Below are 10,778 nucleotides of genomic sequence, written 5' to 3' on the forward strand. Positions count from 1 at the left end.
GCTCCCTCTGGGGGGCTCAGCGGGATGGGGGACCCCCCAAAGGAAGGGGCTCAGCCCTGTGTGACCCCCTCCCGTCCGTGTCTGTGCCCCCACCGCGGGGTCGGTCCCTGTGCCCCCCGGACTCGGGGATGCGACCGCAGACCTGAAGCCCCCCCAGGGGTCCCCACTGCGGCCAACAAGCCCCCCTTTGCTGGGACCTCAAAACACCGCAGGGACCGCACTGGGCCCACCAGGCCCCCCCTTCAGGGACTCCAAAACACGTCCGGGACCCCAAAAAGCATCCCCAGGACGCCACTGCGGCCATCAACCCCCCCACGCTGCAGGGACCCCAAAACACCCCCGGGACCCCAATACACCCCACTGTAGGGACGTCCCCACTGCAGCCCTCCTCAAACCGCAGTCCTACAGCCCCCCGAGCCCTCAGACCACCAAATACCTCCATCACCCCCACCGGGACCGGGGCTGCACTCCCGGTACCGGAGCCCCCCGTACATGCACCGCGTGTCCCCCTCCCGGTACCGGAGGTGTCCCAGAGGCTCAGCTCCACCCGCTGCTCCTCGCTGGCCAGACACGCCGTGTAGTTCTCAAACACGGTGGGCACGTACGTCTGCAACGGCACCGGCACCGTCAGCGCCCGCTCCGGTCCAACCACCCGGTGCGCGGTGCCGGCTCCCGGTGGCTGCCCCGGCTCACCTCGGGGTAGCAGTCCTTGGCCAGCACCTGCAGCATGGCCGTTTTGCCGCACTGCACGTCGCCCACCAGCACCAGCTTGCAGCGGGCCGGGGCGGCCGGTGCCGGCCTCCGCTCCCGCATGGCGGCGGCACCGCGCGCGAAAAACTCCCCTCACGCTCCCGCCCGCCCACCGCCCTGCGCCCCGCCGCCGCAGGCACCTTATATACGACGCTGACGTCGCCGGGTCCCGCCCACGGCGGCGCCCGCCAGCCAATCACCGCGGGGGCACCCGGAGCGTCGGCCAATGGCGGAGAGGTGGGACCCGCGGGACCCGCTCCGGTCCGCCAGGGGGCGCCCGCGCGGGCGAGGGCGGAAGTTGGAGCGCTGGGAGCGGAAGTGGCCGTTGCTGGGAGACCGGTGGGACGCGGGAGCGGGGCCGGTACCGGGAGGGGGGATCCAAAGAAAGGGGGAGATGGAGGGTCCTGGAGGGGCAGATGGGGGTGGGCAGAGGGCGATGAGGCCGGGAGGGTCCTTGGAGGGGTAGAGGGGGGATGAACAGGGGGAAACGGGCCTGGGTGGGCCCTGGAGGAGCCACCACTGGGCCCCCCCCGAGCATCCTCCCACCCCTACCAACGGATCCCAGGTCCAACCATGGCGGGGGCCCGTCCCGGCGCCCCCGGGGCGGCCGAGGCCGAGCTGCTGCTGCTGCAGAGCCAAGCGCTGGCCGAGGAGGAGGCGGCCAAGACCAGGCGGGAGCTGCTCACCCGCTTCCTGCAGGTCCGGGACCCCACTGCAGCGACGCCCCCACTACAATTCCCCCCCAAACCTCCAGGATCCCTCCAGGGCTCCCCCAGCCCCCTTTTCCCCTGCTCAACCTCATCTCCAGCCCCCCCGAGCTCGCTCCCATCTCCTTCCCCAGCCCCCCATCGCCCCTTGCCCACTCCCATCTCCCCCTCTAGGCCTGTTTTTCCCCCACCCATCACCATCTCTCCCTCCAGAGATCCCCAGGCTCATTCCAATCTCCCCACCATACCCTTCCCAGTCCCCCATCGCCCCCTGCCCACCCTCATCTCCCCCTCAGAGCTCCCCTAAGCCCATTTCCCCCCAACTCACCCCCATCTCCAGACTTGCCACCCTCTCCCACTCCAAGCTCCCCAAACCACCTTCCCCCAGGCAATACCCTCATCACCCTGGGTGGGCAGCCCCCCTGCCACACCTCCCCGGCCCCCCCCCGCAGGACAAGCTGTCCCGGGAGCAGCAGCTCAGCTCGGGGGGGCTCCACAAGCTGCGGACGCTGTGGCGCTCGGCGCTGCGGCACGCCAAGGACCAGGAGCTGCGCGGGGACATCGAGACCCTCAGCCAGACCTTCTCCCAGGTCATGGACTGCAAGGACGGCGTCATCGAGGTGGCTGCGGGGCCAGCGGGGCCGGGGGGGGCCGCAGGGGACGCTTGTGACCCCCCCCTAAACTCCCCAGGCGCTGCTGAGGGAGCTGGAGGAGGCGGAGGAGCAGCAGAGCCGCGCCCTGCGCAGCCACCTGAGCCTCACGGACCAGCTGCTGCAGCTCCAGCGCTGCCGCCTGGGCTACCTGGAAGAGGGGTTTGCTGCCCAGGTGGGCGCCCTGAAGGCAGAGTTTGAGACTGAGAGGTGCGGGATTTCTGGGGGGAGAAGGGGGACGGGGCAGCAGTGGCGCCCGGGGGGTGTCCCGGGGTGAGGCTGAGCCTCTGCCGGGGAGGGAACCCCTGTGCCCCCCTGTGTGTCCCTGCAGGAGGATCATCCTGAAGCAGCAGGAGTGGGAAAGCTGGTGTCTGGAGGACATGGCGCTGGCCACGGAGCAGGACCACGCCAGGACCGACCACGAGGCCACGCTGGGCTTCCAGAGCGCCCGGGACGACATCAAAAGCAAGGCAGGGGCAGGAGGGAGCGACCAGGGGGCTTTAGGGCTGGAGAGGGAGGTCTGGGGGCGGCAGGTCACCCCCTGTGTGTCCCCAGAGCTGGCAGGAGCAGCAGTACAGCCGCCTGCAGCTGGTGGGGAGGCTGGAGGGGCTGTGGAAGCAGATCCAGAAGGCCCGGCAGAGCTACAATGAGGCCACGGAGCACAAGATGGTCGAGTTCAAGGAGCTGCTGAGGAAGTGTGAGAGGAGCTCCCGGGAGATCGAGGAGCAGTCGCAGAAGCTGCAGAAGCTCCAGGTTTTGGCAGGGAGCTGGGTGGCTGTGGGAGCAGGGACACCCCTGCCCACTGCTCGCTTCCCATGGAAGCACGGAACTGTTGAGGCTGGAAAAGCCTCCAAGGCCATCGAGTCCAGCCATTAACAACGTGACAACGGGCTGGGCTAAGCAGGGGCCCCCCAAAGAGCTTGTGCTGCAGCACCTGAGCTGTGGCTCATAAAATCATGGAATTGTTAAGGCTGGAAAAGCCTCTGAGACCATCGAGTCCAACCATCAACCCAACACTAACAAGGCCACCACTGAACCACGTCCCCAAGTGCCACATGCAGCCGTTATTTGAACACTCCCAGGGGACAGCACATCCACCACTGCCCTGACCAGCCCATTCCAGTGCCCCACCAGCCTTCCCACATTTTCCCCGGCACCCAACCCCCTGTTCTACCAGGACACAGTGGCGGCCACCAGGGCCCAGATCGTGGCTCACGCCCGGGAGAGCGAGGAGCAGATCCAGCGGGCCCGGGAGGGGAAGGAAGAGGCCCTGCGGCAGCTCCAGGAGCTCCGCAAGGAGGTGACCCGGGCGGTGGCCGCGGCTCGCGCCGACCTGGCCACGCTCAGCTGCCAGAGCGGGGCTGCCCTCAAGGCGCTGCTGCGGGTGGTGGAGAAGGTGAGCCCGGCAGTGCCGAGGGGGGACATCCCGGTGTCCCGGTGTCCCCTCCCACCTGCCCTTCCCTGTGTTACCCCCCCCAGGCCCAGCGCATCCTGCGCCTGGCCGAGATGTGCCGCAGGCTGGAGACGGAGGAGGAGAAGGTGCTGCCCTTCTACCCCTCCTCGCTGGCCGAGGGGGAGCTGCAGGACGCCCGCAGAGTCCTGGAGGAGACCCCCGTGGAGCCCCTGGCACAGGTGAGGAGGCACTGCCCGGGGGTCCTGGATGTGCCCACAGGGAACAAGGGTCGGGATCCGGCCCTGAGGACCCCCCAGCTCTCGTCCCTCCCTCCCCCCAGGCCGCGCAGGACTACGTGGGGCTGGAGAGGTTCTGGCAGAGGTTCAACAAGGCGAAGCTGGAGGAGAAGGTGCTGGAGCAGACGCGGGCGGCCCTGGCAAAAAGGAACCGGCACCTGCGGGAGCTGCTCCAGCAGTACCTGGCGGGGGTCTCAGTCAGCCGGAAGGTGCTCAAAGACCTCGACCCCCTCCTCGCCACCAAGCAAGAGCCACGTCCCCAGAAATGAGCCCCGAGCTGGGGCGGGGCCGCGCTCGGGGACATCAGGACACAGCACACCCCGAGAGCCTCCAGGGAGGGGTCACCCCCCCAGACACCGTCCTCGGCTCTGCCGGCTCCAGCTGAGACCCCCCACGGGCAAACCAGGGACCTGCCTGGTGCCTGGGGACACCAGGGACTGTCACTGCCTGGAGATGCCATAAAAGAGCAAAACTGCCCCAAAAATGTGCTCCAGGGTCTTATTTCTGGGATTCACTGAGGGGGAGGGGGGGGCTCTGTCACCTTCCACTCAGGTCTGACGTGACCCACCAAGGCCCTGGAGCAGGCAGGGAGCTGGGGGGGTGCACAGCCCTTTCCCTCTGCTCCATCCCCACCACTGTCCCGGTCAGAGCAGCCACAGATGCCGAGGGGGAAGGTTTTATTTCTTTTTGGCTTTGTTCCTCTTCTCCTCCTTCAGCTTTTTCTTGGAGAGCTTGGGGCTGCTGGCCTTGCGGTACAGGTGGAACCCGATGAGCCCCAGCAGCGCTGGCACCAGCCCCAGGCACAGCAGCGGCACCACCTCGTTCACCACCTTCTGCCAGTAACTGGCCCGGGACAGCCCCACCAGCTCCACCTCAAACCGCAGCACTGCGTCACCTGCGAGGGGGGCACGGCCTGAGCGGGGGCCACAGCGGCTTGGGGGGGACCTCAGGGGGACCCCGAGGGCTGCACTCACCTGGGATGGTGGGGGGGGGAGCCCCGCTTGCCGTAGGCCAGGTGAGGGGGGATGATGGCTCTGCGCTTCTCCCTGCCACGGGGAGACCGTCGGTGCCACGTGGGGGGGACACAGTGGGGGGACGCTGCCCACCCCCGTGCCCCCCATCCCCGCTTACCCCACACACATGTCCAGCAGACTCTGCTCCAGGCCTGCAGGAGAGGGGGGAGAGGGGTGAGTGGGGCCGGCTGGGGGCACCCTGGGTACCCCTCACCCCCCACCCCGATCCCCTCTGCCCCCACTCACCGGGGATCACTTGGCGCTTGCCCAGCTCCACCTGGAGCGGGTCCCGGCTCAGGGAGGAGTCGATGATCCGCCCATCCTCCAGGGTGCCCTGCGGGACACACGGACACAGTCACAGCCGGGACACACGGACACAGTCACAGCCGTGGTCACCCCTGGGGATGCAGCCCCGGTGCTTTCTCCATGCGGGTCCCAGTATCATCCCACTCCTGCTCTGGTGCTGATCCCAGTGCCCGCCCTGTGCCATCCCTGTGCTGATCCCAGTTCTGGTGTTCCCTACTGTGCCACCCCTGTGCCATCCTGGGGACATCCCCACCGCTTGCAGTGCCAAGGCCATTCTCAGGGCAATCCTCGGGCTGATCCCAGTGCCAACCATGCCCATACTCGGGTTCTCCCACACCAGCCCCAGTGCCACCCCTGTGCCTTCCCAGGTGCTCCCCCAGAGCCCACCCCAGTGCCATCCCCAGGCCGCCAACCCCAGTGCTACCCCTGTGCCAGTCCAGGTGCCACCCAGAGCCCATCCTGACGCTGTCCCCATCCCAGTTCCAGTGCCACCCTGTCGTCACCCCCACGCCCACCCTTGTGCCGTCCCTATGCCCACCCCGGTGCCACCCCTACACTCACTCCGGTACCACCACGGTGCCACCCCAGTGTCCACCCCGGTACCACCCCCGGTGCCGGCCGAGCCCCCCCCCCGTGCCGGTGCCCCCCGCCCCGCCCGCGGGAGCGCAGTGCTGACGTGTTCCTCCCGCCGCCCGCCCGCACCGTGTAGTGGATGTGCACCGTGTCCCCCGGCGCCGACAGCTCCGTGCAGCCCTCGGGGGGGGGCACCTGCAACGGGGGGGTCACTGGGAACCGGGACGGGGCCCCCTCGCCTCGGGGTCCGCGCACCCCCCGTGCCCACGTGTCCCCCGAGCTCTCCGCGAACCGGACTCTCCCCCCGGCTCCCCCGTCCTCCCGGTGCGCCGCGTTCCTCCCCGCAGCCCGGTCCTCCCCGTGCCCCCCCCGTGGCGGTCCGGTCCTCCCGGTGCCCCCCGGCTCGCACTCGTTCCGCAGCCCGGTCCTCCCGGTACGCTGTGCCCCCTCGCCCCCCGTGCCCAGGCCGGGCTCTCCGGTGCCCCCCGAGCAACAGCGTCCCGCCGGTGCCCCGTTCCCCGCCGGTGCCCCCGTCCCCCTCCGGTGCCTCCGCCCTCCGCCAGCGTCCCGCCGGTGCCCCGCCGGTCCCAGCTCCCCGCCCGAAGGGGCCGCGGGGGTCCCCGGTGCCTCCCGGTTCTCCCGCCCCTTCCCGGTGCTCACAATGGTCTCCAGCCGCAGCTCCCGGGCGCCGGTTTCGGTTTCGCTCTCGGCGGCGCGGGTGAGCGGCGGCGGCGGCAGCAGCAGCGCCAGGAGCAGCAGCGCGGCGGGGGACGGCATGGCCGGGCTGGCGGCGGAGGAACCGGGACCGGCACCGGGACCGCCCTTCCCGCCCCGGGACCCGCCCCCGGGACCGCCCCCCGCCCCGGGACCGGCCCCGGGACGGGCACCCGCGGCTGCCCCCGAGCCCCGGAGGGGTGGGGGGACAGGGGGTGTCCCCGGGACCGGCCGCTCTGTCGGTGCCCGGTGCCACGCGTGCGCTCCGGTGCCAGCCGGTGCCACCGGGTGCCACCCAGCCCGGCCGGCACCGAGGTCCGCCTCTGCCCGGGCACTGTCCCGGGTGGGTGTCATAGTGGAGGTCCGGGTGGGGGTCCAGGCGGGATTCGGGACCGGGGGGCCCGTTCCCCGGGTACAGCTCCCGGTGTCCCGTCGCCGCCGGTGCCAGCAGGCGGCAGCACCGCCCGGGGGAACCGGCGCCCACCGGGACCCGGGACCCCTCCCCGGCCCCCAGCGGGTGCAGAGCATCCCTTTTCCTGGCACCTCAGCTCCCCTTCCAGCTCCAAGGGAAGCCGAGCCCGAACGGGGGACCCGGGGGCTCGATTGGGTCCCGGTGGGACCGAACCCGCCCCAAACATCGCCGTCCCTGCGCCTGGGGGTCCCCAGCCCGCGGAGTACCCCCGGTTTGAGGGGGTCACACCGACACACGGATCCCTCGCCCCGTGCCAGCAGTGATGGCCCCGTTGCCAGCAAGTGGTGGCACTGGCCCCGGTACAGCTCCCGGACGGTGGCCCCGTTGACGCCGGTGGTGGTCCCGGTGCAGCTCCCGGACGACGGCATCGGCACGCCGGCCCCACCGGCGCACCCACATACCAGCCCCGGTTGCCGAGAGGTGGGGAAGCCGGGCTGGCGGCGGGGCCCGGGGCGCTAATGGGATTAGGGGCGCCGGGTCAGCCCCCGCCGCACAAAGCCGTCGGTCCGGCCGGTGGGAACGCGCCGGTGCCGGCTCCGCTGCCCCCCCCACCGGGGAGCCCCGATCACCCCCACTGCAGCCCCCCGGTGTCATCTCTGCGGATCCCACCCACCGGGGACCCCCGGACACCCCCAGTCTGACCCCCCCCCCCGGTGTCATCATCCCAGCCAAGAGCAGCCCCCCAGCCAGCAGCCCAGAGGGGACACAGGGATGGGGATGGCAGCGCTGGCTCCAAATGTGACTCAGTCCCCCCCATTGACTTATGGGGGGGGGGGGGTGACACAGGGCTGGGGGGTGACACGGGGGGACCGAGCCCCCACTCGCGCCCGGCGCTGGCACCGTCCCCACGCCCCAGCTGGGATTAGCACTAATGGGATTTGCCATTTCATCCAATATTCCCCTAAAGATGAGCCTGGGAAGGAGGGGGGGGCCCCCCTCGCCCCCTGCCAGCCCCCCCCCCCTTCCCCTCGCCCCTGTTAAGCTCTTTCTAATTAAAGGCAGCCCGGGGCTGTCCATCACCGTCCCCTCCGCGGGACCCCCGCGCCGGGGGGGCTGCGGAAGAAGAGACGAGGGGCAGCGCTACATAAAACATGTTTAATATCCAAGGGGGGGGGTTTGGGAGGGGGTCACCCACCGTCTCAGGTGTGGGGGGGGGGGGGGCTGGGAAGGGGGGGGGGAGAACACACGTCCCCGGACGGGGCAGAGCCGCAGCGACACGTCACACCAAGCACAGACCGGGGGTATAAATACGGTGCTGGGGGGGGGACAGCACGGGAGGGGGGGACACCGTCTGTCTGTGAGGGGCAGGGACATACAATCACTATGCTGGCATGGAGGGGGTGGGGACAGGCGGCCGGGTGAGGGGGGGGCACGGCCAGGGGGACCTTGGGGGTCCCAGCAGCCTCGTGTCCCCCCCACTCCATTAGGGTCGCGCTGCGGGGAGGAGACCTGCCTCGAAGTGACATGGGGGGGGGCCGGGGACGTGTGGGACCCCCGGGGGGGGGCACTCAGGGCCAGGAGGGGGTGCTGGGAGGGAGGAGGGGGGTGTATGGTCCCAAATCCCCCCCACGGCCCCGCTGCCCCCACATTTGGTCCAGAGGAAGGCGAGGGGTGCAGGGACATGCATGGGGACGGGGTGTCCCTGGCCCCCCCCCGGTCAGGGCAGTGCCAAGGGGACTCCCCCAGCCCCCAGCCCCCCCTCCTCTCCTGGGGCTCTGCCCCCGCCCCCCCGGGCGTTATATAGAGCTCTAATTCCACGCACGCACACACGAGATCCGAGGGGAACCAGGGGGACCCCAAAAAAGGCGAAAAACCCCACAGCAACCGGTGCCAGAAGAAAGCAAAACCCAGCCGGGGTGGGGAGGGGGCGGCCGGGGGGGCCCTGGCATGGCCCTGGGGGAGGGGGCCGGGGGGGCACGGGGTGGCCCCCCCTCACTTTTTGTTCTTGAGCTGGTTGGCGAGCCAGTCGAGGCCCTCGTAGAGCCCGTCCCCGCTGGTGGCACAGGTGGCCTGGATGTACCAGTTACGGTGGCGCAGGGAGTGCAGCCCCAGCTTGTCCGTGATCTCCGCCGCGTTCATGGCGTTGGGCAGGTCCTGGGGGGGGCACAGGGAAGGGCATCACGTGCTGGCCATGACACCACGGGGATGGGCACGGCCCTGCCCTGGGGGCTGGCACCAGCCCTGATGCCACAGGGATGGACACGGTCCTGCCGTGGGGTCTCTTTGACCCCAGCCTTGGTACCACGGGCATGGGCACAGTCCTGCCACAGCGGGGGCCAGATACCAGCCCTGACACCCCGGGGGTGGGCACACTCCTGGCACAGCCCTGATGCCCTGGGGACAGTCTCAGCCCCGCCACGGGGGCCCTGCCCGCCCCCAGACCCACCTGCTTGTTGGCGAAGACGAGCAGGACGGCGTCCCGCAGCTCATCCTCCGCCAGCATCCGCATCAGCTCCTCCCGCGCCTCGTTCACCCGCTCCCGGTCGTTGCTGTCCACCACGAAGATGAGCCCTGGGGGACAGGAGCGGGCACTGGTGGGGTCCCTGGTGCTGGCGGGGTCCCCTCGGCCACCCTCACCCCGTGTCCCCCACCCCATGTCCCCCCCAGGACACGTACCCTGGGTGTTTTGGAAGTAATGCCTCCAGAGGGGCCGGATCTTGTCCTGCCCACCCACGTCCCACACGGTGAAGCTGATGTTCTTGTACTCCACCGTCTCCACGTTGAACCCTGCGGGGAGCGACAGCAGAGGGAAACTGAGGCACGGGGAGCCACGAGCCCCCCTCAGAGGAGAGCCCTGATGGGGAGGGGTCCGCGCTCGGTGCCCCCACAACCCCACCCACCGATGGTGGGGATGGTGGTGACGATCTCCCCCAGTTTGAGCTTGTAGAGGATGGTGGTCTTCCCGGCGGCGTCCAGCCCCACCATCAGGATCCGCATCTCCTTCTTCCCGATCAGGCTCTTCAGCAGGTTCCCGAAGATGTTGCCCATGGTGACGGCGGCGCTGGCTCCGAGGCCGGATCCTGCGGGGGCACGGGGCAGGCTGGGGGTGGCCCTGAAATCTGCAGGGAGGGGGCTGTAGGGATCCCCCGTGCTCCAGGGGGGGCTGCGGGGATGGGGGAGCCCCACGTCCCGGGGGAATGCAGGGCTTGGGGGACCCCAAGTAAGGGGCTGAGGAGTGGGTCAGCACTCCGTGGGGGTGTCCCTGTGTGCAGCTCGATATGGGGGGGTTGTAAGCAGGAGGGGTCCACCCTGCAAGGGGACAGCCCAGGGTGCTGCACAGGGGGAAACTGAGGCAGAGATCGCGCCCTACTCGGGGGGAGCAGAGCCCCCCCGTCCCCGACCCCCCCTCTGCACTTCCAGCCCCCGCACGATCCCCCCATCACCGCAGTCTCGCCGGAGGGACCCTCATCGCCCCCCTCCCCGCACCGCAGCCAGCCCCCCCTCCAGATCCGTGTGCAGCCGCCCGCCCCCGGGACCCCCCGAATTCACCTCGTCCCCCATCTCACACCACCCCCCATCCTCCCAAATCATCCCCCTCCCCGCACTGCGCCGCCCCCCCGCGCCGCATCGCCCCCCGCCCCCGCCCGCCGCACCGCACCGCATCCCCCCCCCCGTCCCCCCGGTACGACCCCCTCCCTCCCCACCCCTCCGCTCCCGGGGCTCCGCACCCCCCGCCGCACCGGGAACCCCCGCACGCGCTGCAGCCGCCCCCCCCTTCCCCCGCGCCGGTGCGGTGCCGACCCCCCCTGTGCGCGCGTGTGTCCCCCCCCCCATCCCACCCCCCGGCGATGCCCGCGCCCCGCATCCCCCCGCGGTGCGGCGCGGGGCCCCCCCTGCCCCCGCCCCCGTGAACGGTGCCCGGGCCCGCGCCGCCCCCCCCCCCCCTGACCCTCCCCCCCCCCCC

The 10,778-nt window shown here is 70.7% G+C and overlaps 4 protein-coding genes across 8 annotated transcripts in view; 1 reads left to right on the plus strand and 3 right to left on the minus strand.

The window, feature by feature from the left end:
- The window catches only part of RND1 (Rho family GTPase 1), a 3,218-nt gene extending 2,362 nt beyond the window's left edge, over positions 1–856 (minus strand). Inside the window, exons 1-2 of the mRNA XM_027668527.1 lie at positions 694–856; positions 520–607 (exon numbers count right to left, since the gene is read on the minus strand). Coding sequence (XP_027524328.1) covers positions 520–607; positions 694–813 — 208 coding nt within the window. The 5' untranslated portion in view covers positions 814–856. The remainder of the gene's footprint in view (positions 1–519; positions 608–693) is intronic.
- Positions 857–1,046: 190 nt separating this feature from the next.
- CCDC65 (coiled-coil domain containing 65) lies at positions 1,047–4,268 on the plus strand. 3 transcript variants are annotated; one of them, XM_027668525.1, is made up of 9 exons: positions 1,047–1,089; positions 1,316–1,449; positions 1,910–2,077; positions 2,148–2,317; positions 2,439–2,577; positions 2,663–2,860; positions 3,285–3,503; positions 3,587–3,739; positions 3,841–4,268. In XM_027668525.1, the coding sequence occupies exons 2-9, from the start codon at positions 1,324–1,326 to the stop codon at positions 4,063–4,065; spliced, it is 1,398 nt and encodes a 465-aa protein (XP_027524326.1). In that variant the 5' UTR covers positions 1,047–1,089; positions 1,316–1,323; the 3' UTR covers positions 4,066–4,268. The 3 variants fall into 3 exon arrangements, with proteins under 3 accessions (XP_027524326.1, XP_027524327.1, XP_027524325.1); XM_027668526.1 differs by having other exon boundaries at positions 1,088–1,111; XM_027668524.1 differs by lacking the exon at positions 1,047–1,089 and having other exon boundaries at positions 1,180–1,449.
- A 188-nt stretch (positions 4,269–4,456) lies between these two features.
- FKBP11 (FKBP prolyl isomerase 11) lies at positions 4,457–6,469 on the minus strand. Its single transcript, XM_027668528.1, is given in 7 exon segments — positions 4,457–4,691; positions 4,771–4,786; positions 4,788–4,842; positions 4,928–4,961; positions 5,056–5,143; positions 5,818–5,883; positions 6,349–6,469. Coding segments are annotated over 7 exon segments (594 nt in total). The 5' UTR covers positions 6,466–6,469; the 3' UTR covers positions 4,457–4,473.
- A 1,486-nt stretch (positions 6,470–7,955) lies between these two features.
- On the minus strand, positions 7,956–9,955 carry ARF3 (ADP ribosylation factor 3). 3 transcript variants are annotated; one of them, XM_027668499.1, is made up of 4 exons: positions 9,715–9,955; positions 9,261–9,601; positions 8,786–8,968; positions 7,956–8,511 (listed from the first exon to the last, which is right to left on the minus strand). In XM_027668499.1, exons 1-3 carry the CDS (start codon positions 9,860–9,862, stop codon positions 8,807–8,809), a joined length of 651 nt encoding a protein of 216 aa, XP_027524300.1. In that variant the 5' UTR covers positions 9,863–9,955; the 3' UTR covers positions 7,956–8,511; positions 8,786–8,806. The 3 variants fall into 3 exon arrangements, with proteins under 3 accessions (XP_027524300.1, XP_027524301.1, XP_027524299.1); XM_027668500.1 differs by having other exon boundaries at positions 7,956–8,968; positions 9,261–9,385; positions 9,491–9,601; positions 9,715–9,948; XM_027668498.1 differs by having other exon boundaries at positions 7,956–8,968.
- Between the last annotated feature and the right edge of the window lie 823 nt (positions 9,956–10,778).

This window comes from Corapipo altera, unplaced genomic scaffold (genome assembly GCF_003945725.1).
Source record: "Corapipo altera isolate COAL_440 unplaced genomic scaffold, ASM394572v1 290, whole genome shotgun sequence".
Taxonomy (NCBI): Eukaryota; Metazoa; Chordata; class Aves; order Passeriformes; family Pipridae; genus Corapipo; species Corapipo altera.